General features: G+C 41.7%; 1 protein-coding gene and 1 long non-coding RNA gene across 5 annotated transcripts in view; one reads left to right on the top strand and one right to left on the bottom strand.

The window, feature by feature from the left end:
- The window catches only part of LOC131526410 (NLR family CARD domain-containing protein 3-like), a 31,665-nt gene extending 10,068 nt beyond the window's left edge, over positions 1-21,597 (top strand). For all 4 annotated transcript variants that reach the window (XM_058754707.1, XM_058754708.1, XM_058754709.1 and 1 more), the window contains exons 4-12: positions 429-596; positions 4,880-5,047; positions 5,227-5,388; positions 12,321-12,509; positions 14,862-14,969; positions 15,107-15,262; positions 18,784-18,957; positions 19,246-19,292; positions 19,374-21,597. In XM_058754707.1, coding sequence (XP_058610690.1) covers positions 429-596; positions 4,880-5,047; positions 5,227-5,388; positions 12,321-12,509; positions 14,862-14,969; positions 15,107-15,262; positions 18,784-18,957; positions 19,246-19,292; positions 19,374-19,999 — 1,798 coding nt within the window. In that variant the 3' untranslated portion in view covers positions 20,000-21,597. The remainder of the gene's footprint in view (positions 1-428; positions 597-4,879; positions 5,048-5,226; positions 5,389-12,320; positions 12,510-14,861; positions 14,970-15,106; positions 15,263-18,783; positions 18,958-19,245; positions 19,293-19,373) is intronic.
- LOC131526411 (uncharacterized) lies at positions 13,954-14,812 on the bottom strand. The gene is made up of 3 exons (XR_009267446.1): positions 14,538-14,812; positions 14,343-14,418; positions 13,954-14,234 (listed from the first exon to the last, which is right to left on the bottom strand). It is a non-coding gene; the product is annotated as an uncharacterized LOC131526411 (long non-coding RNA).
- Positions 21,598-22,128: the final 531 nt, after the last annotated feature.

The following is a 22,128-nucleotide window of genomic DNA, read 5'->3' as shown; positions in this document are numbered from 1 at the left end:
GAAAAAAATATTTGGTAAAGATTCAATTAATATTTGTTTTCCTCAAAAATGTTAACATGAAAAGAAATGAATAAATCTTTGAAAAATGTTCATAATGATGTATAAAGCCTCCAGTCATTAGCCTAATTATAGTCATTGTATTTATACTCTGCACCTTCTTTCATGAAATAAATTAACACATTTCTATAATGCCATTAGTAGCTGAAAACCACTGCTATGTGTAACTTCTAGATGACTGTCATATCAGCCAGTGCAACATAAACAAACAAAAAATACTGAATAGTTGTATTAATGAGTGTAATTTTGACTAATGAAAATTCGGGATGTTCAGTGAATGCACTAAATAACATGAGACGGCAGTCATATTTAGCAATTTACCTTGCACTTCACGTCATTTAACCTATAAATGATCTTTCTTTCTACCTAAGACTGGATGGGGTCACAGATCTGAGCTGGGCACTGATCGCCTCAACTCTGAGATCACCAGCCAATCGTATCAGAGAGATTGACATTGAGAAAAAGGCCCTCATTTATATAAAACTTGACCTATTATCCCTTGGTTTGAGAAGCCCTAATTGCAAAGTGGAGATACTCAGGTGAGTTCATACAACAGCAGATGAAACATGAACAAATTGTGTGATAAATATAAAAAATTAAAACTCATACACAGGTATTCTTTACTTTCATCACTTGAATTATAGGGGCATTCTAACTGCATTCTAATAGGCTTCATCATGCAGTGAATGCTTTTCAACTCTCAAGATGTGTTTTTGTTTTTTGCAAAGTCACTGACATACTTGATAATGTCAGCTTTCAGTATTGTCTGTTCAGTTAAGAAAATACCATACCTTCTGTTGTCTCCTTTTTAAAGAACATCAATAGTTGCACTTGAACCATTTTGCGCGAAAAATCATGACAACTTGCTTAAGCTTGTGCGCAGCTTTTCCCTCAATAAACTCCTAATTTGCTGCTTATTGATAGCTTGTTGTTGTCGTTGTTGTTGGAGTAGTGATGTTTAGGTATGGGGTCTTTATAAAGGGATGGTCAACCAGCTATTTTCAAAGGCTTGATTGTGTTTATGGGGTGCACTGTAACGTGCTCATGCTTCGTTTTAAAAAAAAATCACATTATCTTTCACATATTTTACCTTTATTTTACACCGCATTTCCGTTCTCCTAAAACAGTCTGTTGAGTTCCTGATTCTATGAAGCCCCTCCTTCACAAATACGCAATGGGCTCAGATTGGTTAACTGGCACAGTGCGTTGTGATTCACTAACCACCTAGTACACATTGTCCAGAAACATCACGCCCCTTACCATTACTGGTAGTTGCATGTGCTGTGGTGTATTGTAAACAATAACGTCAATATTGCCTTGTCAATTTGAGCCCAAATCGGACCCAAATCTTTAGACACACACTAAATATCCATGCTTTTCATATAATCATTCTAACAAATGATACTACAGTCCTCGAAGGGATTATTTGATTACAGACTGCAGATCTAAAGTGATCACTACTAAAGTTCGCTGGTGGGATTAAAAAGAACTTTGTAGGTGTTTGACGGATAAGTATGAATTAGTATTTAGCTAACTGGCTAGCAGAGCTAAACAGCGTTGCCCTTTGTTTAGATCCTTACTACAACATACAATTAATGAAACTATTAAAGGTGACCTATTATGCCCCTTTTTACAAGATGTAATATAACCCTCGGGTGTCCCCAGAATGTGTCTATGAAGTTTCAGCTCAAAATACAGATCATTTATTATATCATTTTGAAAATGCCTAGTTTGAGTGGAAACAGAAACATCTTGTTTTCATGCAATGCATATCTCTTTAAATACAAATAAGCTGCTGCTCCCTCCTCCTTTTCCAGAATAGGGCTGTTCCTTTTCAGCTCATACCTCAGATACTCTGCTAAAAAACATGTTTGATTTTGATTATCATGTCTATGGTGCTGAAATCATGCGTTTTCAAGCCATATCAGTTGAAACTTCTGATACGATTTTCTGAGTGCACACATCTGAAGCAAACACACAGAAAGTATCTGTCACATGGCATGTGAGTACTAAACTCTCTTCCATGTCTTATTGCACAAGTTTATGTTAAAAACCACACATAAGTTACAAAAACAGTCGATTATGTCTATGAAGCTGGGAAAGAAATTGCATGTTTATATCAGATCTGTGTGGCAGCAGCGTAATTTAGAGTAAATAAATAAATAAATCCGCTGCTCTATTGTCTCCTGTGGCTGGGACGCTAAATAGTGTTCTTTGCTTGTCTGTGTAGCCAAAGACAGAACAGTTAGCATGCTTTCATCAAACTTTTGCCATGGTGTTAGAACTGATACACCATTGTCGCTTGCAAAAACAGAATGGCAGCGCCGTGGGTGGAAATCATAGACTATAAAAAAGATGGACAAAGCATCTCCACTTCCTTCCACTATAGAAACATGAAGCCAAAACATCTCAGTAGTCACCTTAGGAAAATGACGTCATTTGGAGCCAGAGTCTGCACAGTATTGATTTACTTGGAGCCCGAGTCTGCGCAGTAGTGGTTGTGAGGTTGAGCCGCGGTATCAAGTCCCGTCCAACCTCCTACAGACCCAATAGCAAGATCACAATCATGACGCCACACCCAGTTTTTATAGCATGAATAAGTCAATGAAACCTTAAAACCTCAGAAAATAATTATTTAAAGGGGTGGTTGATTGTGATTTTCACTTTTTTAACATTAGTTAATGTGTAATGTTGCTGTTTGAGCATAAACAATATCTGCAAAGTTACGATGCTGAAAGTTCAATACAAAAGGAGATATTGTCTTTGAAAATTATTGCAGTTTAATGCCTACAAAAACGGCTCGTAGGGACTACAACGAGCTACTTCCCGGGTTTGTGACATCACAAACCCAGAAATTTACTGAAACCCCGCCCCCCGGGAGCATACAACAAAAGGGGCGAGGCCATGTTGCGCTGCTTTAGAGAAGAGGAGTTGTTGCCATGCCGTCAAAACTAGGGGTGTACAAAAAATCTATTCATATATGAATAGCAATTCTGTCTTCTAACGATTCTAATGGATTGATAAGTTTCAAAATCAATGTTCTAAAGCAGCGGTTCTTAATCCTGTTCCTCGCTTCCCCCTGCTCTGCACAAACTCTGCTCTGCATCTCTCTCTCTTTCTTTCTTTCTCTCGCTCTCTCTCATTCAGATCATCAGCTTGTCAGCTCCTGACATGAACACATGAACTGTGTTCCAATAATACACTTTATGTGCACAGACAGACAGATATTTTTCACATAGCTAAGAGAAGCGTTAAACATGGATGCACAGCCGGTTGCAGTAGCATTTACAAATAACATCGTATCTAAAAGAATGAGACAACAACAAACAAAGAAACATACCATTCTGAAACGTCCTGTAGGAGCTGTGTTTGCACAGGTTCTGCGCGATCCTCTTCACTAATATTCTCTGCATCTCAATCGGGCTCAAACTGATAAGCAATACTGACGACGTCATTGTTTACAATACAACCGGAGCACATTCTGAGGTGAAGGCGTGATGTTTAGACACGCACTAGAGGCGGTTTAGCCAATCACAACACACTGGGCCAACTGACCAGTCTGAGCCCATTGCATATTTCTGAGGGAGGGGCTTCATAAAAGCAGGAAATCATCAGTGCGTTTATCGGAGAAGGGACAGAGTGGTGTAGAATAAAGGTAAATTATGTGAAAAATAATTTTATTTTTTAAAACAAAGGATTGACACATGCTAGACTGCATCCCATAAACATAATCAAGCCTAGAAAAAAAAAAAAACAGTCAACCACCCCTTTAAAGAATGAACACTTGAACCAACATAAGTGAGATAAAAGCTTCCTAAAATGACAGAAACCATCTTTGGAAGTGTAATTTGATTGTTTAATTTGTCTCTGGTCCTGTTACATTACATGGAGAGGGCGGGGTTATGTGCCGATTAAGGGGTGGTAATATTATCATAAGATCCCCTTACTATGTCACGGGGGGAGCGAAATCTCATTCACATGCTTGCAGAGAAATACTTGCCAAAACAAAGTTACTGGATTGTCCTTTTTCACATTTTCTGGGTTGATAGATGCACCAGGAACCCAAAAAAATTTTAACCCAAAAAAAGTCAGATTTTCATGATAATGCGCCCTTTAATGAAAAACACTAGGGCTGCTCTAATAGTCGACTAACTGTTAGTCGACGAGAAGAGGCTTGGTTGACAAATTTTATTAGTCACTTTGTCGCACAAAAAAAAATCCACAGGAAGTTGCGAAGTCACACAGTCCATTATGGATAGATCGTTAACGGCTGGTCTATGTGGTAATAAAGTACATCGGGAAGCTAGCATACAAATGCTCACCTATCATTCATCAACCTCAAATTTGGCTTTTCATCTGAAAGATGTATGTAGTAGCAGCTTTACATGGCTGCTTTACATGTTAACCTAGAAAAATGTGTTGAATAGTGTTTCCTAATCTAACATGTTACTGAATGTTTTCTATTGTGTCCTTTGCAGCAATCCTGAGAATGGATCATTATGAATAACAGTCAGAACGCATTTTTTAACACAATGCACACAAATGCAAAACAGTTCAAAATTGTAACTGAATTGGCGTTAGTTGCTAAGCTAATGATACATTGCTTAATATAAATATTTGTTTGTCCCTTACTTAAAACAGCAAAGCGGATCTTCACACCAAGGCAGTCTTTAAATCCATTGGACATTATAGGAAAATATTTGTATCTCATTTCAGATAATTCCTGTTAGAATCATATCCAGTTGGTATTTCACATACATTCATCTCTTAAATGCTTAAAATAGAGTACCTGAATCATCTTTCTTTACAATATTCTCTTTAGGACACCATATTGCGGTTATCCTAAAGATGCTTTGCTCTCTGGGATTTTATTGAACCCGACACATTTGAGAGAGCTGAAGCTGCTGAGTTCATTCCACATGAGTGACAGGACAGTGGAGAGCATCTCCCAAATCTTAATGAACCCGGATTGTCATCTCGAAAAACTCACGTTAGTAAAAAAATTTACTTTATTTTTATTAGTGATCATTATTTATTGGAATGAACCACTAAATCTAAGTATTAAACTTCTGCTCCATTTGTGTTGGAAACATGATTCAAACAGACTTACCTTGGTGCATGATAGTATTAATGTAATTGCATTCATTAATATTGTTTTGTGCTCCCCAGTTTACTAGAAATGGAAACCTTAGAGAGTAAGATCTTGGCCGCAGCTCTCTGTAGCAGTTCTTGTTGTCTGCGAGAGCTGGACTTGAGCAGATGCTCAGATCAGGCTTTACAGCTTCTGTTGAAGGCGTTCAGACACCCGAACTTCAAAATAACAGTTCTGAGGTAAATAATAGCAAACCTAGTTTTTGCAACACATATTGATTTCCTTAAAGCTGAAGTGTGTAATTTCCAGGGGTGCCACATAATTTTTTCAGCCTGGTTCTCATATGAGAACCTGGAGATTTGGTTTGGTCCTCACACGGGCCATGGCATGTAGTGTGACCCATAAAATCTAACTATAAAAAATTATTAATAATAGTGATAATAATATTATTGCTCTTCATTTAGTTATATATATATATATATATATATAATAACTAACTAAAAAGAATAAACTAAATATTCAAGCGTGATAATACTATTTTATTTTAAAATAAAAAGGCAGTATTACATACAAATGCAATTATTTTATAGTATACTTAAAAATAAAATGTTAATATTTTTATTATTATTTTTATAATTATCATTATTTTATTTTTATTTTCATCATTTTCAAATGTAAAATCAGCGAGATTTATTTTGGCGGGTTGCCGGCAAGTAAGTATTATGCGCTTCCGGGTTTAGCGCTGCTGATGGAATTGCGTCAGTGTATGAAATGTCACAGACAGTTTTGCTTTAAAAACGTCTCGGGTTACTCGCGTAGCCCTTGTTCTCTGAATAGGGAACGAGACGCTGCGTAAGCTAAGATGCTTTGGGAACGCCCTCTGAGTGTGCCGATTGCCTGAAGCCCTTATAGAATCACGCCAATTCATTGGCTGATGGCGCGGATGCCGTCTTCGACGTTCTTACGTCGCCTCCTTATACTGGCAAACGCGCCATCTGCTCCTCAGATTTCTCTGCTGAAAAAGGCCCTTGTCGGCAGCGTGAGGAGCTTGGCTGCAAACGCAGCGTCTCGTTCCCTATTCAGAGAACAAGGGTTACGTGATTAACCCGAGACATTCTCTTTCATAGGTTCACTCAACGCTGCGTGAGCTAAGACGCTTTGGGAACGATATACCAAACACGCCAAGCTAAAAACGCTGCCCTATCTGGCCCGTTTACGAACCAGACAGCATACACGGCTGGCTCAAGCAGATAAAACCTGGGAACCCGGAGCCGTGTCAAGATCCAAGTTATAGAACCTGATAAAAGTGTGTGGAGAGGACCATCCTGCCGCTACACAAATATCCTCTAGGGGGACCCCTTTAAAAAGAGCTTGAGAGGAAGCCACACTCCTAATAGAATGCGCCCGAACGCTGAGAGGTGAAGAAAGACCACGCACCTCATATGCCAGCGAAATAGCATCCCTCACCCAGTGAGAAATTCTATGCTTCGATGTGGCAAGCCCACGGCGGCCAGCACCGAAACATACCAACAACTGAGGAGATTTCCTCCAATGGCCGGAGTGGTCCACATAGATCTTCAAAGCTCGGACAGGACAGAGCAAGTGAAGCCTTTCATCCTCGCCTGAAGAAAAAGGAGGAGGATGGAAAGAGTGAAGTGTGACCACCTGAGAGCGAAATGATGCGGATAAAACCTTAGGAACATAGCCAGGCCTAGGCTGTAAAGTCACCTTGACCAGACCCGGGGCGAAATCCATACACATCTCGCTTACAGAGAGAGCTTGTAAGTCCCCAACTCTTTTCAAAGACATAAGCGCCAACAAAAGAGTAACCTTGAGAGTCAGAATCCGTTCTGGAGCTGACTCCAAGGGCTCAAATGGGGCTACCATCAGACCCTCAAGGACAACTGATAAGTCCCACGAAGGAACTCCAATGGGGCGTACTGGTCTCAGACGCCGGACACCATGCATAAACGCAGAAATCAACCAATGTCTCCCCAGGGGAATGTCATCCAGCTCTCTTAGAGAGGCGATGGCCGCAACATAAACCCTTAAGGTGGTAGCAGCTGCCCCTGCCGCAAGTTTCTCTTGCAGGAACTCTAGCACTGAACCAATAGGGAAGCCGACTGGGTCCACTGCGTGGGCTAAACACCAGGACTCAAATACCTTCCATTTGGAAGAGTACAGCTTTCTAGTGGAAGGGGCTCTAGCACTAGCAATAGTCTCAATCGAGGTTCAATACTCCCGGGACATGAACCGCTCTCAAGGAGAGGAACTTGTCCTGAGCCCAAAGGAAGAGACGGCGTTCATGCCTGTTCAGGGTGTGCGACCGTGAACCCCCTTGGCGATTTATATGGGACACTACCGCCATGTTGTCCGTCCTGACAATCACATGACACCTGAGTGAGGGGAGAAATTGAATCAATGCCAGGAAGACAGCTCTCAACTCCAGGCAGTTTATGTGCCATGAGAGGAACTCTCCTGCCCAAACTCCGCACGCCAGTCTGCCCTCGAAGACCGCGCCCCAGCCTGTCAGGGATGCGTCCGTCGTGACCATCTGACGACAGTGAATCGCGCCCATTCTGACTCCACTCTGGAGAAAAAGGGGATCCTGCCATATTAAAAGGGTGCGAAGACAACTGCGCGACACCCTTACCAGGCGAGTGGCTGGTCCTGTGGAGTGGACCCCTGAAAGTTTCATCCACCAAAGGAACGGCCTCATGTGAAGCAACCCCAGAGGCAGCACAGGGGAGGCTGCGGCCATGAGGCCTAAGAGCCTGCGACAAGTGCTCACGGAGACATGATGGACTAGCTTGAAACTGGCCAAACGTGTATTGAGGCCGGAAATCCGGGCAGGAGCCAGACGGGCCTGCATTTGAATGGAATCCAAGTGCACTCTCAAAAACACAGTTTGTTGGGAGGGGGAGAGAACACTCTTCTTGGTGTTCATTCTGAGGCCAAGAGCACGAATGTGGCGTAGGATGACATCCCTGTGACGGCTCACTGACTCCCTGGAGTGGGCCAGGATAAGCCAATTGTCCAGGTAATTGAGTACACGAATGCCCTGGAGCCTCAAAGGGGCCAGAGCAGCATCCATGCACTTTGTGAATGTCCTCAGAGCCAAAGCCAGGCCAAAGGGAAGAACCTTGTATTGGTAAGCCTTGCCTCCAAAAGCGAACCGAAGGAACTTCCTGTGCCGCCGAACGACCTGAATATGAAAATAGGCATCTTTCAGATCGACAGTGACAAACCAGTCTCCCACTCGAATCTGAGACATAATAGTCTCTAACGTCAACATCTTGAACTTCCCTTTGTAAAGGGAGAGGTTGAGACGACGCACGTCCAGAATGGGTCGTAGACCGCTGTCCCTCTTCGGCACAAGAAAATAGCGACTGAAAAAGCCTCGTTCCAGGTCCGATTGAGGGACTTCCTCTATTGCCCCCTTGAGGAGGAGGGAGGACAGTTCCTGCTGTAGCACAGAAGCCTTTGAGGCGCTGCTTACTACTGTCAGGTGAACCCCGTCGAAGCGGGGAGGATTGCGGCCAAACTGAAGCGTGTAGCTGGACCGAATTGTGCGGAGAACCCAAGGCGATACCCCTGGTAGACGCTCCCATTCGTGAAAGAAATGCGATAGAGGAAGCAGAGTGTTGTAGTCTAGAAGACATACCTGAGTTGGCGTGTCGAGAAGGTCTGGAGGGGGTGATGTCGTCCACCACGAAGGAAAGCCTATGGCGTCCTTGGTTAGGATGGGGGAGTCCACAGTGACCGAAGGCTGTGGGAGAGAACCGAATGTGTCTCCTATCATACGAGCCGCGGGTGACAAAGGAACAGGTAGTAGGGGGAGAAAGCTTGATGCGTCTCCCGACTGCCACACTGAAAGAGACTGAAGATGGTCATTTGCTGCACACCGAAACCTGCTGGGCGGATGTGACAGATCTGCGTGAGGAGAGTGTATTAGAGGTGGGCAGAAACGTTTGAATGGTCTGGCCCTGCCTCGTGAGGATTCCGGAGAAACTCTCCTCATCCCGACCCGAGAGTCAGGAGCGACTCGATGGAGCTGAAGCGGCAGGCCTGTCAGATCAATCCTCCTGCGCCGGTGGGGCAATGGTCGGCCGCAGGCTCCCCAGACTGTGGTCGGAGGGGGATTAACCAGGGCGCTGCTCCTACTGGTGGTCTCCTTCCTGGGCAAGGAGCGCTCTCTAGACAAGGAGGAGGAGGGGGTGCTAGAGTGGTCCCTCGCTCTCCTAGGCATAAACTGCCTAAGGGCAGCTGACTGAGACTTGGCGGATCGAAACTTCTCCACCAAAGATCTGACCGCCTCCCCAAATAGTCCAGTTTGAGAGATGGGGGCGTCAAGGAGAAAAACTCTCTCTTTCTCACAAATCTCCGTGAGATTAAGCCATAGGTGGCGCTCTGCAGCTACCGAACCCGCCATAGAGCGTCCTACAGCACGAGCAGTGTGTTTAGTGGCTCTCAGGGTCAGGTCCGTGGCTTTACGGAGCTCTTTGACTGCCTCTGGAGACAGCCCGCCACCCTCATCCATCTCTTTGAGGACATCCGCCTGGTAGGCTTGGAGGATGGCCATAGTGTGGAGGGCCATGCCTGCCTGACTAGCTGCAATGTAGGACTTCCCGATAAGGGCGGAAGTGGTCCTACATGGTTTGGTCGGAAGGAGGGGGCGGGACTTCCATGAAGGCGCCAAAGATGGCGAAAGGTGAGAGGCTAGTGTGTCCTCAATCACCGGAATGGCGGTGTAACCCTGCTCCACAGAACCCACTAGGTTGGTGAAGTCAGTGGCTGCCGCGTTAGTAAGGCGGGAGGAGAAAGGCTGTTTCCAGGATCTGGAGATCTCGTGATGCAAATCGCTGAAAAATGGTAGCTTCCTCCATTCAAACCTAGAATTTGGGCCACTAAGGAACCGCTCGTCAAGCTTAGACGACTGAGATTCGCGGGGCTCATCGGGCCAATCAATGGAGAGCTTTTCAGTGGCGCGCGAAAGCACGTCCACGAGCTCTGAGTAGGCCGCAGAAGGCCGCGCTTCCTGGCCGCTAGGCGGGTGAGCATCGGCTAAAGCAGGCCTGAAATCCTCAGAGTCGGATGCTGCTGTGAATAATACGTTATCTAGGCCGAAGGAAACGGCGTTGCGTGCCTCCGGGCTAGGACATAAATACTCATGCACAAACTCAACCGGAGAATTCACGCGCACGTGCTCAGGCGAGAGAGGGAGAGAAGAGGCAAAGCCTGTCTGCTCGCTCTCCATCGCCTCGAGCTCCACGTCCGAACCCCAAGTCGTGGATTCGCGGAGGGCCTCAGCGGCCTCCGGAGCACGACGGGGAAAAACGGATGACTCCCTCTCAAAAACCGCGAGCCTAGAGCGGAGGGTTTTGAGACGGAAGTTTTCGCAGAATTTGCATTTCGAGATGCCGTAAACCGCCTCGCGCGCGTGCAAAAAACCCCCATACATTTAACACACTTACTGTGCAGGTCGTCGCTCGCGATGAAGCGAGAACACGGCGGCTGACAGCGACGATACTCCATGGCACTTCACCGCAAGGAGAACAGAGTTCCACTACTGCAGTCGCCGAAGTGTAGATGAAGAAAATCCCAAGACAAACGATCGAAATCGGGCCAGAAAAATCGCAATAGAAGGGCTAATATGGCCGCTTCGTGAAGGCAGAGAAATCTGAGGAGCAGATGTATAAGGAGGCGACGTAAGAACGTCGAAGACAGCATCCGCACCATCAGCCAATGAATTGGCGTGATTCTGTAAGGGCTTCAGACAATCGGCACACCCAGAGGGCGTTCCCAAAGCGTCTTGGCTTACGCAGCGTTGAGTGAACCTATGAAAGAGAATGGCAGCGGTAGCCTAGATTATGCTTTCAGTTTGAATAGAAATCTTATACAGTACAGTTTGTCGATCTAAAATGGTAATTGTGCATTAACAGCTGTCAACCATGTCAGTACGCAAATGCGCTGTCAGAACTTATTTACGCAGCGCATTTTTAATTTTGGTCTGGCATGCGGACCTGCACACCACTTATGTGCACTCCTGGTAATTTCAGCAGGTTGAGGTGCTCAAACAGCTTTTTTGATAATTGTTGCGAAATAACTATTTTTATATTTACAGCTGTCCCTGCATAATAAACTGGGATATTATCTAAAGAATTACACACTTTAACTTTAATAGTAATGATATATTAAGAATATTTACATTAAGATTGCAAATGACAGGATTTCTTTTAAGTTTTCCAAAATTACACCACTAAGAAACTTACTGTCACTTATAAACACATTTTCCTGCACTGTAAATGTTTAGTACACCGTAATCTTATTCAGATTAACCTTTTAGCAGCACACCAGTTAGATAAACTGGTATCTGCAGAGTTTAAGAGGTCATGAACTGTATTTAATTTTTTTTATAATGTTCTCTGAAGTACACCTATTAGGCTATGCTTGAAAGATTTTTGACTTGATTTAAGTTTTTGAACATCTTTGCAGAACAGTCTGTTTTTATAGGCGGGACGCCTTTCAAGACTCAGATGTAAATGGCCGCTGCTATGATTGGCTAACATTTTCACATTTTAAAATAGTAGATGGATGCTGCTGTGACGTACTCTGAAAACAGCATGGGTAATTTGGGTTAAAAACATGTAAATACACAGTATGTATTAAATGATCTGGAACAGACAATGCAATAGTTGTAAAAACACATTTACTCACACTTATGTGTTGCGACATTGAATCCAATATAGTCAGACTCAGCACTGGAGCATCTTTTATGTTGATGGAGTAATCTTGTGTTTGCATTTCTCTAGCATCTTGTGAGTCAGTGGGCGGGGCTAAAGAGGCAATAATGCAGAAGTAGGCATTGATTTTCTTCTGCAGAGGTGGTCTTTCATCGCACTATGACCTCATGATGTGGCAAAATCCAAAACAAGCCATTTTTAGCTTGGTTTTAATAAAAGCTATTTTTGAAGTAACAAGAAAGTTTTGAAATCTGAAACTTACAGGAAGTTTTTAATAGTACGTTGACCTATTACATGTAAAAAGATCAAGGAAAATTACATTTCTCAGTTCATGACCCCTTAAATGTGCTTTGTGCTCACACTTAAACAAGAATGATATAAAATATACAGAGAAAAGTTTACAATAACTCTCCTAACTCTCTTTGCAGGTTGGAATGCAGTTCTGTAGAGCAGGAAACATTATCAGCATTATTCTCTGCTCTTCAAAAGAATCCTTCACACCTGAGAGAGCTTGAACTAAGATTACAGACACTATGGACTTTTGAACTTCAGGAACTTTTCTCTTTGATGGCGGATCCTCGCTTCAAACTAGAGACACTGCGGATAGTTCACCCACGGTAAGATAAGTAATCCAGAAGAAAAAAAAACGTACAACAAACCGTCTCAGGTTACGTAAGTAACCATGGCTCCCTTAAATTAATGAGATGCTGCCTCAGAACGCTTTGGGAACACCTCTGCGTGACCATGTTCTGAACCACGTGTGGAATCAGTCCAATGGAGAAGCAAAACATTACAAGCGGGGTGACGTGAGCAATCAGGAAGCTTAAAAGTGCATCCAGAGCAGCGTGTGTTAGCATGTTATAGGACAAAGTAAGCACCTACAGGGATGCAGGGAGTATGGCAGAGAGACACAGCATCTTGTTCCCTTTAGGGAACCATGGTTACACACGTAACCTGAGACGTTCCCCGTCAGGGAACTCGAGCTGCGTTGGAACGCTTTGGGAACGAGAATGCCCATTGCACCATACTAACAAGTCCTTGTCTAGTGTTTGTCAGATGAGCACATCTAAGAAGAGAGGACTTGGGATTCTGAGGTAGAAGCCAGGTCCAGGTTATAAAAATGAACAAATCTATTCGGAGAGGACCAGCTTCCCACAGTACAAATTTCCTGCAAGGAAGCACCCAAAAATAAGGCCTTGGAGGTCGCCATACTCCGGGTCAAGTGGGCTCTGACCCCCATAGGTGACAGGAGGCCAGAGGACTATGAGATGGCCTCAACCACCCACCTGCTCAGGCTTTGCTTGGTCAACAGGGAGACCTTCTTAGGTTGAGCAAAGCAGACAAACAACTGATCTGCTTTGCGCCACAGGGCATCTCTGTGGACATAAGCATCCAATGCTCAAACTCGACAGAGCAGATTTAGCTAGGACATACCTAGGTCTAGGGTGGAGGAAGGCTCTGACCATGCCAGGGCAAATTCCAGGCATGAAGGCGAGACTGAAAGTGCCTGAAGGTCTCCTATTCTCTTAAGAGAGGTAATAACAAGGAGAAAAAGCTCAGGAACTTATCTGGCACTTCTTCAGTAGGTTCAAAGGGGGCATTGCACAGGCCCTCCAGCACCACCGCCATGTCCCAAGTTGGTATTTTAGAGTGCTGTGCAGGACTCAGTCTCAGAGTGCCACGGAGGAAACAAGTAATGTGTTTACTGGCAGTTGAGTGGGTGGTCTGCTTCCACTTGAATAGCTTCCACTTCAGAGCGTACTGTTTCCTCGTGGTGGGAGCTCTGGACTAGAGTATGGTCTCAACAACCTCGGTTGAGAGGACGGAGGCTATGAGGTGTGCCCCTCAGGGGCTACACCCACAGTACTGTGTGTTTGTGTGGGCTCTTGTAAGAAATAAAATACCTTGTTTATTGTTGTTACTGCTGCCACTTTCACCCTCTCCTAAATGTTGTTTATAAGTTTATTTTTGAAATGTTGATCCATCACTGTGGCCTCTTCAAGGAAGCGTCTGATGTTCTCAATCTTTAAAATAATACATCCAAGTAATAAATACACAGTATTTTAAGCACTAAGCAGTAATCTTTATTTGGAATTTCAATACATCTTAATTTTCAAAATAAATTATAGGAAATTCTCAGAAAAATACAGATGGTATTGTCATTTACAGTTTGATGTATCTGGTACCACTTGGACAGATCTGCCCAAACCTTCTGCTTTATTCCAGCCACAAAGAGTGTGTCCTCCTCTTGAAATTTGAAGTGTTCTTCAAGTTTCTTCAGGATAGGAAGGACTTGGCCTCAGGTTAGAGTATTGTCACTTGATGCAACATATGAGGCAGGCCTGAAAAGAAACATATACAACAATTTCATATTATACCGTTTTCTTTACTAAATGCATATGGTCTTAAAATTAATTAATTATATTCATTAATATTATTAAATGACTTACTAAGGAGATGTTGCTTCTCTCGCAAAACAGTCTTTGCCACTGAGGATCTTTTTAGCCAAACAATGACAGCTCTGATCTGTGCACACCAAGCAACAGAGTCAATTGTTTAGATCTTCTGGACTGCAATGTTCACTTTATGTGAACACTTTATGAGGGTACTGAGGAGGATCAGGCACTGTATGCTGAGGGGTGTACCTCTCCTCTGCAGAGGGTCTGTCCTTGATGCTTGTGGCGTCAGGGCTTCTTAGTCGAGGTCTTCTTTGAGAGAATGACGATCCAGCTTCCCTCCGGAAGACCCTGACCAAGAGTGCCACACTGACCCCCACTCTATCTGCTGGGGATACAGGTAGCATTTCTGAGCCTGTAAAGCTGCTTTGAACACCAAATATTGTGTGTGTGTGTGTCATTCAAGGTGATTTACCAAGGTTTGTGGTAAACACTTTAGTAGCTTTTGAACCATTATTTAACCTCCCAAAAAAAAGCATGTCTTAACCCACTTTGTGCCTGTGTTGTTGGTAGATTACACAGACCTGATGATAATAAGCTCTTCTCTGGCCCTTTGCTCAGCTGTACTGCTCTTGATAGCTTGTGTCGATCATTATGGAAATGCACCAGCTGGCCCTTAGTGTGAGTATCCCTGGAATCACCATATTACATAACATACTGAAGAGATTGGAAGTGAGGCGAAAATTTAGACAGCTACCACTGTAATGTCCTCGCATGTAAATTTCTTTTTTTTGTTGTTGTTGTTTTTCTTTCCTCAGTCAAGTAAAGCCTAATTCTCTTGAAACACTGGCTTCGGTTCTTGGATCTTGCAGCCTCAAATCTCTGGATCTCAGCATGTGTGGCCTGACAGATTCTTCTGTGGAGCTGCTCTCTGCTGGACTGAGCAATCCTGACTGTAAACTGGAGATACTCAGGTGAGTCTGAACATAAAAGATGAAAATAGACTAGAATAGTAACTAAAGGTGTGCTTTTGTGTTTTCATTAAAACTGTTTTACTGATCTTAAATATTTCACATATACAAGTTCGTCAAGATTAGTATCATGGAACGACACAATAGAGAGGAAACACTTTTCTTTATCAAAGTGGATTGTGGGAAGGCCAACCAGTTGGAGTGGTAAAGGAAATGATGTCCTGTACAAAATGTTGGTGCAATGATCAAAAATTGGTGGTTTATTGAAAGGTGAAAAAATATTCAAAGTGCATGAGAAAACAAAAATAAATAAAAACTATACAAAAAGAAACAAAAAAGCAACAATGTGCTTACTTTGGCTACACCAAAATGGCCCAAGTATGTTACATTGTTCAGTCCACAATCAGAACCAAAGACAAAATGTAAAACTGACTTCCTTTCAGCTAGCAAGCCTATTTATAGGCTAATGCCCCTCCTACAGGGTATACCAACTGAGGAGAAAACAACAAACAAATTAAATAATGTAAACATCCAGCACAACCAGACTTAAACCTTCCGAACAAGTAAAACAACAACCATTAACAGAAGAGAGTTTAACAACAAATTAAATGGAAAACTAACTGTTCCTAACTTCTCCCCCCTCTGACATCACAACAAAATGGCGTGTAAATCTGGAAATTTAACTGAACAAGGGTTGTAGAAAATGTATAGAAAAATAAATATAATCATCTCATGTATTGTATGTCCTGACCGTTTGTACTTTTTTTTTTTAGAAAAATTGTGATTTAAGGAAAACTATAAAGAGTTGAAAACTAGAACTAAACACAGCAGTAACAAACTTAGACTAAACAAAACAAAAACTCCATAACACTTTCCTGGTGTGTACACAGGTGTTAATGCCGGCAATGTCCAGTACAAGTGAAATGGGTGTGTTTGTAAGTCCAAGTTTATAGAGTCAACAGGTTAACTTGTGACATGGATACAGATACTGTCATACCACAAATTATTCAGACACCAGATAAAGTGTTTATATATATATGTGTGTGTGTGTGTGTGTGTGTGTGTGTATATATATATATATATATATATATATATATATACACACACACATACATACAGTGGGGTAAAAAAGTATTTAGTCAGCCACCAATTGTGCAAGTTCTCCCACTTAAAAAGATGAGAGAGGCCTGTAATTTTCATCATAGGTATACCTCAACTATGAGAGACAAAATGAGAAAAAAAAAATCCAGAAAATCACATTGTAGGATTTTTAAAGAATTAATTGGTAAATTCCTCGGTAAAATAAGTATTTGGTCACCTACAAACAAGCAAGATTTCTGGCTCTCACAGACCTGTAACTTCTTCTTTAAGAGGCTCCTCTGTCCTCCACTCGTTACCTGTATTAATGGCATCTGTTTGAACTCGTTATCAGTATAAAAGACACCTGTCCACAACCTCAAACAGTCCAACTCCAAACTCCACCATGGCCAAGACCAAAGAACTGTCAAAGGACACCAGAAACAAAATTGTAGACCTGCACCAGGCTGGGAAGACTGAATCTGCAATAGGTAAGCAGCTTGGTGTGAAGAAATCAACTGTGGGAGCAATTATTAGAAAATGGAAGACATACAAGACCACTGATAATCTCCCTCGATCTGGGGCTCCATGCAAGATCTCACCCCGTGGGGTCAAAATGATCACAAGAACTGTGAGCAAAAATCCCAGAACCACACGGGGGACCTAGTGAATGACCTGCAGAGAGCTGGGACCAAAGTAACAAAGGCTACCATCAGTAACACACTGCGCGCCAGGGACTCAAATCCTGCAGTGCCAGACGTGTCCCCTGCTTAAGCCAGTACATGTCCGGCCCGTCTGAAGTTTGCTAGAGAGCATTTGGATGATCATATGGTCAGATGAAACCAAAATAGAACTTTTTGGAGAAAGAATGCTGAGTTGCATCCAAAGAACACCATACCTACTGTGAAGCATTGGGGTGGAAACGTCATGCTTTGGGGCTGTTTTTCTGCAAAGGGACCAGGACGACTGATCCGTGTAAACGAAAGAATGAATGGGGCCATGTATCGTGAGATTTTGAGTGAAAACCTCCTTCCATCAGCAAGGGCATTGAAGATGAAACGTGGCTGGGTCTTTCAGCATGACAATGATCCCAAACACACCACCCGGGCAATGAAGGAGTGGCTTCGTAAGAAGCATTTCAAGGTCCTGGAGTGGCCTAGCCAGTCTCCAGATCTCAACCCCATCGAAAACCTTTGCAGTCCGTGTTGCCCAGCGACAGCCCCAAAACATTACTGCTCTAGAGGAGATCTGCATGGAGGAATGGGCCAAAATACCAGCAACAGTGTGTGAAAACCTTGTGAAGACTTACAGAAAACGTTTGACCTCTGTCATTGCCAACAAAGGGTATATAACAAAGTATTGAGATTAAATTTTGTTATTGGCCAAATACTTATTTTCCACCATAATTTGCAAATAAATTCTTTAAAAATCCTACAATGTGATTTTCTGGATTTTTTTTTCTCATTTTGTCTCTCATAGTTGAGGTATACCTATGATGAAAATTACAGGCCTCTCTCGTCTTTTTAAGTGGGAGAACTTGCACAATTGGTGGCTGACTAAATACTTTTTTGCCCCACTGTGTATACATATATATATATATATATATATATATATATATATTCGTTTTTTTTTTTTTACCAGTGGGTGCAGGACACTATAGTTCATTTATGTAAGTGAGGATCGCAGAATAAAATAAAATGTGACATTATACCCAAAGATTCTTCATACAGTGGATTACCAGAAAATTTGATAAAAATTTAGGACCAAAAAATTGATTTGACACTTTGACCTGAACATGTTTTGTTACATACCTTTCTATTAAATGTTATCTGATTTTATCAAGATGAATTTGTTCTGACACAGTTTAACTCAGTTCTTGTTATATTGTATTACCATTTTCTAAACTATAGCAAATAAACTGTGATAATGTGAGAAGTGTTGAAGGTGTCTGAATAAATTTTGGTTTGACTGTATCATCGAATGCTAGTATTCTCAATATTATTGAAATATTAATGTCAAATTGACTAATTGGCATCTAATGATTAGAGTTTATAACTAATAAAAATATTAAATTTTTGTTTAAAATTATGAATATTGAAAAATAAATTAATTAAAAAATGAAATGATACTCTAAATATGAAACTAAAACAGGCAGTAGGTCTTAATGAATGAGTCATTGAGTCATTCATTCAACCGATTTGTTCAAATGGCTGATTCATTCAGAAACGAAGTGAGCGGCCGTGTCAGGATCTGAATGCCACGCTCCACACACAAGACATCACAAAGCCCAGAGAGTGCACGACGCATCAAATAAATACAGATTCTGAACTTAAGAAACTTCTTTCAACAACTTAAAAAAATCTCACTGACCCCTAAACTGTTGAACGGTGGTGTATTTCATCAGTGTATGATAGGAATCAGTGAATATGAGCTCCTTTTCTCTGAAGGATGACACACTGCAGCATCACAGAAGCAGGAGCTGCTTGTTTGGCGAGGGCTCTCTCTTCCAACCCATCACACCTGCGGGAAATAGACTTGAGCATCAATCCTGTTAAAGGCCCAGGATTTGACCAGCTCAGATCTGTTTGGGAAGATCCAGCAACCCGATTAGAGAAATTAATGTGAGTCAAGAAATATAGAAGTTTTGTCTTTTTTTTTAATTTCTAGTAAAACTTTACAACATTATTAAAAACAAACATTGTATCTTATTTAATGGACCTGAGCTAACATGAACAGTTGTATTTTTATTAACTAAGCCTAACAAAGATTAATAAATACTGTAAAAAAAAAAAAATGTTTTGCTCATTGTTAGTTAACATTAGTTGATGCATTAACTAACATTAATTAATGAGACCTTATATTATAAATTAATTTCTGGTCAAATTTGACTGTTTAACATTTATCAACAGTGTGGACGGCCTGGAGGAGCAACGGGACATGGAAACTCTACACCAATGTTAGTCTGCTGTTTTCTACTTCAAATTTATATTGACAGATCAAATTGTGCGATCAGAACACTTTTTTTACTTTTTTTCAGATGCGTGTCAGCTGACTTGGGATCCCAACACCGCTTCTTCAAGTGTGCAGGTGTCAGAGAAAGAGGAGGCTCTTGTGAATAGTCGCAGAAACCTGTTAGAAGCTGTTCCACATCATCCAGAGAGGTTTAAAGTCCCAAACCAAATCATGAGTCGGGAAGGTCTGAGCGGCCGTCATTTCTTCCAGCTGGAGTGGTTTGGCAGGTGGGCCACTATAGGAATGGCCTATAAAGACATAAGCAGGAAGGGAAGTTCAGCAGCCTGTAGCATTGGACTTAATAATAAATCCTGGGGCATTTTTGTGAGCACCCCCTTTCCCATCTGTAATGCTCTTCATGGAGGAGTAGAGACCCAGCTGCCTGACTGCTCACCCTGGAGAGTCGGGGTCTATCTGGACTGGGCAGCAGGAACTCTGTCCTTTTACGACACCAGATGTGACAAGGCTGAACTCATCCACACTTTCCATGCTAAGTTCACTCAGCCTCTCTTTCTGCTGGTCAGTATTGGTGCTGGAGTTAAGATCTTACCGGATGTGCCTCCTCCTGTCTGTATTCATGACCATGATCCCTGGGATATGTTTAGGGGCTGCAAGGACTGTCGGGGATGTAACGGATCAAAGGCTTACTAGATAAACTGATGTGCTCTCCTTTCATGAAAGAGCTGATGATAGTGTTTGTTTCCTTGTATGTTGGATCTACAGACTTTAGAAAAGGCTTTATTAAATGTCTTTTGATAGAGAGAGAGCAGAGGGGGCCGTTCTCTTATAAAACCTGATCTTAAAGAAAATGAACATTCTGTCATTAACCATGTTAATTTTGGGTGAATTATCCCAAAATACTTTTGTGTTTTTTCTGTATCATAAAGTCAGTCATGCAGGTTTAGAACAACATGAGAAAATTATGACTCAATTTACATTTTCATTCATCAACTGACCCTTTAAATATACAGTAGTGAGGTGGTTTTCACCACAATGATCCAAATCAAATTTATTTTACATGTACAACTTTCTACTAGATAAGTAACATTATTATTAATTATAGTTGAGAAATGAAATCCAATTCTGATTACAAATATTGTGCCTGTTTTGCTAGAGGATGTCACATTTTCATACAAAACATGATGTGCATTTTGTAGCATTTGTAAGGTTGTCTTGTATTATCACTTAATCAGCAGAAAAAGAGACCATCTTCACCCGAGTCAGTTTCATATATTGTTACAAAACTGTACATGATGCAAAGTTTTTATTGATGTTTTGGACTCCACATCAAATGTTGTAATATTAGTTTTTTGCAAAGATGTAGGGTTGTGTTAAGGTGACCAGCCCTGAAGACACAAGATCAAGCAGTTGACACAATAATAGTATGAAATTATAAAACCTGGTTTTTGGATGGCCTGAATGTCCTGCCAACCTTTCCAAAAATGTGCGTCCTTTAACTAAAACTGTAGGTACTTGGGCTCAGAATTTGGGTGATATTTTTGACCCGTCACTCAAATTTGATAAAAAGATAAATTCAGTTGTGAAATCAGCATTTTAGGATGATTGCAAGTAAAAACTTGTATTTCTTTTAAGGATCTGGAGACTTATTCATGCAGTTATTTCAACAAGATTGGACTATTGTAATTCATTGTACTTGGGAATCACTCAGTCTTGTTTATCTCATCTCCATTTGGTCCCAAATGCTGCAGCCAGACTTTTAACAGGGACCAAAAAGAGAGAAAGTATTACTCCAGTTCTGATTAGTTTGCATTGGCTTCCTATTGAGTTTAGAATTCAGTTTAAGGTATTGCAGTTTGTGTACAAATCTATGGTGGGTTTGGCACCATCTTACCTGTCTGATCTCCTCTCGTACCATGTGATTAACAGGCCTTTAAGGTCATCAAATTCTTTATTGTTATCGGTACCTATGACGCGCTTGAAACTCAAAGGGATCGTGCTTTTTCGGTGGCAGCACCTTAGCTGTGGAATAAATCGCCATTGTATATAAGATTGGCCTCCTCTTTTCAGGTTTTTAGATCATTTCTTAAGACTTGTCTTTTTAAAACGGCTTATGGTCTGGAGTAATTGCTGTCAAATATTTTATTGTGTGTGATATCTTTTTCATAAATTTGTGATTTGTTTTATATCTTGTTTAATGTATTTATTACATTTTGGTCGACCCTGTTGCTATTAAATGTGCTATATAAATCAATAAAACTAAACTAACTTTACGATTTATTACTACAAATTATATAAAACAATAAAACCTTTACTACAATTCAGTAGGCTACTTTGTATAAATAAATGTAACAATTGCCTTGTAAAGACAAATGTTGCCACTGCTGTAGTAAACTGCTCAACTAGAGGGAGTGCGTTCACGCCATACTGTAATTAGAGATACCAACTTGTAAAAAGCGTCCACGTCCTCGTAGAACTCGTAATTCAACTTGTGAACTGGGAGTTTATACCACGTGACTGCTGCACCTCAAGCAGAACCAATGAAAAATGGCGGCGCTTTCAAAGAAATATTATATTGTTTTTATATTATCTGTATCTGTTGCAGCCAAGTCTACTACTTTAAGCAGCTGAGGGATGCTGGATGGTGCTTGTATTGGACGCGCACGCTTGTATTACTATTAACTAGAATGTCCACACTTCAGATTAAAATGCTCATTGTTGTAGATTTATTTTACTGGTCTTCATTTCCATGTAGGCAAGAATCCAAACAAACACCAATCGACACAATCGACTTGTTTTACGTGGTACAAACAACCTAGCGT

This window comes from Onychostoma macrolepis, chromosome 19 (genome assembly GCF_012432095.1).
Source record: "Onychostoma macrolepis isolate SWU-2019 chromosome 19, ASM1243209v1, whole genome shotgun sequence".
Classification (NCBI taxonomy): domain Eukaryota; kingdom Metazoa; phylum Chordata; class Actinopteri; order Cypriniformes; family Cyprinidae; genus Onychostoma; species Onychostoma macrolepis.
This window is presented reverse-complemented; position numbering and strand designations above follow the sequence as displayed.